General features: G+C 59.2%; 1 protein-coding gene across 1 annotated transcript in view; it reads right to left on the bottom strand.

Moving 5' to 3' along the window:
* Positions 1–1,883: 1,883 nt before the first annotated feature.
* WRAP73 (WD repeat containing, antisense to TP73) overlaps positions 1,884–4,833 on the bottom strand; it is a 16,800-nt gene continuing 13,850 nt past the window's right edge. The window contains exons 8-12 of the mRNA XM_007448953.1: positions 4,730–4,807; positions 3,588–3,693; positions 2,838–2,963; positions 2,258–2,449; positions 1,884–2,026 (exon numbers count right to left, since the gene is read on the bottom strand). Coding sequence (XP_007449015.1) covers positions 1,884–2,026; positions 2,258–2,449; positions 2,838–2,963; positions 3,588–3,693; positions 4,730–4,807 — 645 coding nt within the window. The remainder of the gene's footprint in view (positions 2,027–2,257; positions 2,450–2,837; positions 2,964–3,587; positions 3,694–4,729; positions 4,808–4,833) is intronic.

Raw genomic sequence — 4,833 nt, forward strand, 5'->3', positions numbered from 1 at the left:
GCACCGCACGCGGGTCTCTTCCCTGGGAGAGCCAGGCCGATGGTACCCTGGGGGCAGTAGGCCTCTGGCCAGCTCCACTGCCACTGGCAGGGTCCGAGCCCCTTACCTGTAGGGGTCTGGGCACGATTAGCATAGTCAGATGGACCATATACTTTAGCTGGATACTGGGCATCTGGTCACGTGGGCTCCAGACAAAGCAGAATGAATATCGCTGTCACCGTCCTGGCCGGTATCTGCTTCCTAGAACCTCAGTTACCGTGCCCCCCACCGCTGGGGTCTCCATCTGGCTTCCCGTGGTCCCTCCCACCCCAGCCCTGGAGCATGTTAATAATAAACGTTGCGTGATTCCAGTGCAATAGCCCCGTCAGCACCGCAGCTACATAGATCGCTACATCCAAGGAGGTACCTGAGACTCAGTGCCTGTGGTTTACAGTTGGTGTCCAAATCTGTATTTGGAGATTTAATCCACTTTCTTAAAGCTAATTTGAAAGAAGCCAGCAGGCACGAGCTCATCAAGAGACGGTCTGCCTTGTCAGCTCCTGAACGGACGGACACTGGCTTTTGTGGAAATATGTGTTCAGCCTAAAGTCACACTTTTTCTAAAATTAATTTATATTGTGTTAATACTACTTATGGCATCTTTCCCAGGCCCAAAAAGGTTTACAGAAAATCATTTTAAGACAAGTCATTAGTCCGAGAAAGTCACATTGATAAGTTCTTTGCACACAATTTTGTCAACTCGGTTAAGTTTGTTGTCATATTCATATTTAAAAAGGGAATTGCTTAGTTTGCTCGTAAAGAATGCACTTCTGAAAAGGAACCACGTCAGAGTCTCCTGATGCAGCTCACCCCTAGACAGCAGCCCGGGGGAAGTCGTCATTCCCGTCCACAGCTGAGTGGTCTGCCTGGGAGCGTCTCTTGAGGATTTAACTGCTAGCCCGTCGATTCCTCCTCCTTATTTCTGACTCTGGCGTAGCTGTGGTCAGCATGGCCGTGATTTGGATGCAGGGGCTTGTCCACAGTAAAGACATTTAAAATCTGAGTTGAAACATTAAAACAGTGGGTGTCATTCCTTTCTTAAAGTTATTAAAATAGGTGCAACAACCAAGAAAGCGTCCTGTTAAATGAGAGAATCTTAGAGCATGAGCTGTTCTCTGCGCTGGTTTTGAGCCCTTTGCTGTGTGCACAGTGAGGGTTCTGTACCACTCGCTCCCCTCATGACCACCAGGGAGCGGTGTGCACTGCCCAGCCTCTACCTAGGGTGACAAACCCTCGTCCCCCCCCCCACCAGCCTCCTCAGCCCTGGCCGCCTTCCCGAAGCACCCGGATTGTTCCAGGTGGACAGCCAGAGCGGACGGTCCCTGCGGGGAGCTGACCTTGACCCAGCCACCCCAGGACCTGTAGCTCCAGCCTCCCTTGGAGGTGCAACCCCACCCTGGGTGCTCAGGGCCCCCCTCCTCTCCGGAACAGGCCCCACGGGACCCACAGGCCACTCTCCACAGCGTTCAGTGACAGAATGGAGGCTCCGAGCAGAGCGGGTCTTGTGTGAGGGGGACTGGCCGCTTGGGGCACAGTTAGTTTCCCTAAGACAGTGAACCCCAAACTTAAAACTGACCTAGAAAACTTTCCTGTGACCTAAACCTTTGAAGAAAGTAAGCACGAGACATTTTATGAATTAGCAAATATTTATTTTAAGTAACAAAAATTAGTTTTATACCATACACATTAACAAAAATGGCTTTGCTACAGAAAAACAAGCAAAGTGCTTCCTCCAGGCCACCCCAGTGGGAGACGCTGCACCAAGAAGCTCTGCTCCTTTCCCGCGGCCAACACAAGCCAAGGTCTCCCACCTTGAGCCACGTGGGCCTGATCATGCACGGGTCCTACGTGTGGTCACCCCTCTGCCCGAAGGCTGTGCCGACCCCCTGCTCCGTCTCCAGGAAGCACAGGCAGAAGTGGTCCTTGCTGAGGAGGGCCAGGGAGTCCCCGCTCAGGTGCCAGCACACGGAGAGCACCTGGAAGTCACCTGGAGGAAGCCAGGAGGTCAGAGCAGGATAGACCAGCATTCCAGGGTGACCCAGCTGGAGCCCCAGAGTTCAGCGGGCGGGAAGGCTCCCCCTGGCCTGGGACGCTAAAAGCTGCGGGCCCAAGTCAAGTGCGCACGCCCGGCGGCCCTGAGGTTTATGGGAAGGTGCCTCCGAGAAGGGCTTTCACCTTCTGCTCGAGGCCGTTTGCTCGCGTCCCTGCTTGCACTCACCTTCCCCGGGTACCTGCACCGACACGCAGCCCGCCGGCGACCACAGGTACACCTTGCTGCCCCCCGTGCAGATGGCCAGCCGGGCCTGTCGCGGGTCCCACTGGAAGCAGCGCACGGCGGACAGCTGCTCCAGCACCGCGAGCAGCCTCAGCTTCTGGACGTCCCAGATCCACACGGCAGTGGGGACACTGTCTGAGGAAGGAAGACGTGAACAGGCCCGCGGTCACCCCTTGCTCCCCGGCTTGAGTCCCCGTGCCGCTCACGCCTGAGGACGGATGCTGCCTGGGGTCTCAGTGGGGGAGGGCCCTCCCCGAGGCTGCTTGGCACACACGGGAGTCCTGTCGGCCTGAGCTCTGCTCTTTCCCAAAGGGACACAGAGGGAGCGGAGGCCAGGGCCTGAGGTGCAGCGGCTGGGCGGCTGCTGCTCCGATGGGCCCAGTGACCCCAGACGCTTTTGCAGCAGGACAGGAGGAAGCACGTGCGGGAGACCCGCACCCCGACTCTCCTTTCAAGCCATTCGACTGCCCGGCCCCGAGGGAGCGGTGAGGGAACAGCACACACACGTGGACGGGCCACTGACCACTCCTCGTCGCCAGGAAGCAGCTGTCGGGACTGAAGGCCAGCGCCCCGATGCCGATCCTGGGGTTGGCTCTGTCGGCGGCAGGCTTCAGCGTCTGTAAGGAGACCGGCACCGAGGCAACCTCGTCTGGGCGTCAAAAGAGAGAGCACCCTGAGCCTCCCCGCGGGGCGAGGGCCTGCAGTCTTGCCAGCAACCCCCCGCGGGGCGAGAAGCAAACACAGGACAGGATCTTACGGAAAACAGGGCTCAGTGGGAACCTGGCCGTGGCGCTCAAGGCCTATCCTCGCGCCCTCCCCTGCGAGGCCGTGTTTCCGGAGCTGCGGCGGGCCAGGCGCCACCGCAGGGCCTAGTGGCCGTCCCAGTGGCTCCTCTGACGCCCTAATTATGCCATTTTACAGACGAGTAACGTCCCAGGTTCCCGACACAGCTGCGGCGTCTCCCTGAGCCCTTTGAGGGCCCTGCTCACCCAAGGAAGTCAGTGTTCATTAAAAAGTTGCCCTCAGAGGACTAGCCGTCAAATTAGGATTCCCAGGGCTTGTATTCAGTCAACAGAGTCAGTGGCCAGGCGGCCTGCTGGCTCACAGCTAAGAGAGATGCTGGCTACCAGGCACCGCAGGAAAGGAGAGGATTTTAAAAAACAACAAGAAGCGTCTGGAATCTTCCTGGACCCAGAGGACTCTTTTTGTTCATAATAAGAGGAAAGGAAAGGGGAGGAAGAGAAAAGCCCCCACCCCGGGCCCAGGTGCTCACATTTGCTCTCCGTGGAGGACAGGGGTCCAGCCGCTGCTCTGGGCGCAGGGAAGGCCAGGCGGCCCAGCACCAGTGGCGGGCTCTTCTCGGCCTCCTTGTACACCACCTGCAAGACAGACGGCCTGGGCAGGATGTGCAGCCGCGGCCCCGCTCACCGCGCCCTCCTGGGCACTCTCCACGAGGTCTCACCCCCGGGCCAGCAGTTCGGTGGGGACAGGTGACAGACGGGCCAGGAGCGAGGCAGCGTGCGTCACCGGAGGCCTGACGGGAAGGACGAGCGGCCCGACACCTTCAGACCGCACCGGCCGCGGGGTGGAAGGACCTCCAGCGAACCCTGCGAGGCCTGGGGCAGCGCCACCCGACCCGGCCGCCTTCCAGTCCTGTTCCTGCAGCTCAGCAGGTCCTCCAGTCCCTGCCGGCGTCAGGCGGCTCACGGGCCGTACAGCAGCCCCACGGCTGCTTCTCTCCTTACCACTCACCCATCTTAGGTCCCTCACCAGCAGACAACTCACTAGGGTGTCTGTCCCCATCCCTGCTGTCCCCCTCAAGGCAGGGTGTCTCTCCGGGTCCCTAAGGTCTCCGAGCACCCAGACTGGCGCCTGCTGAATAAATGGATGCTTGTTCCCACCTCAGGGCCTTTGCACTCCTGTGCCTGTTCCTACTGCCGGAATTGCTCCCCAAACCCTGCATCACCTCCTCCCCATGTCTGCCCCAGGACCCCTCGGCAGGCAGCCTTCCTACCCACCCGGGGAAGACACCAGCCCTCCCAGCCCCGGCCCAGACCCCATGGGGTAAGGGCCTGCCTGCTCTTCTCCGACTGGCCCAGAGCACAGTGGGTGGCCCAGCAGATGCCTGGCGCCTGCAGGCAGGGGACCCTGTTCACAGCGCAGAGCAGGAGCTGGTCCCAGAGCGAGCCGCAGGGCTGGGGGCTGGGGAGGGGAAGGACACGGCTTTGGACCCCCCTGGGAATGTGGCAGGACAAACAAAGGCCACTGGGCAAGTCTGACGTCTGAAATGTTACAGTATCGGGAGGTTATGGGGATGTAAGCACCTGTAGCACCGTAAGTAACAGAGAGTGAAAAAGCAGTTTTCGACCCCCTCCCCCAAATACTGTTCAAACAGAAATGTGCTTCCAGACTTACTATTTTGGGATTACTAATGGTCGCGGGATGCCCGAATTCTGTGATCATTTTCCAAGTCACGTGGTTAAGGATCCGCACCTGTGGCGGGGGGCGGGGGGCGGGGG

The sequence above is a fragment of the Lipotes vexillifer genome, unplaced genomic scaffold, assembly GCF_000442215.2.
Source record: "Lipotes vexillifer unplaced genomic scaffold, Lipotes_vexillifer_v1.1 scaffold835, whole genome shotgun sequence".
In the NCBI taxonomy this organism is placed as follows: domain Eukaryota; kingdom Metazoa; phylum Chordata; class Mammalia; order Artiodactyla; family Lipotidae; genus Lipotes; species Lipotes vexillifer.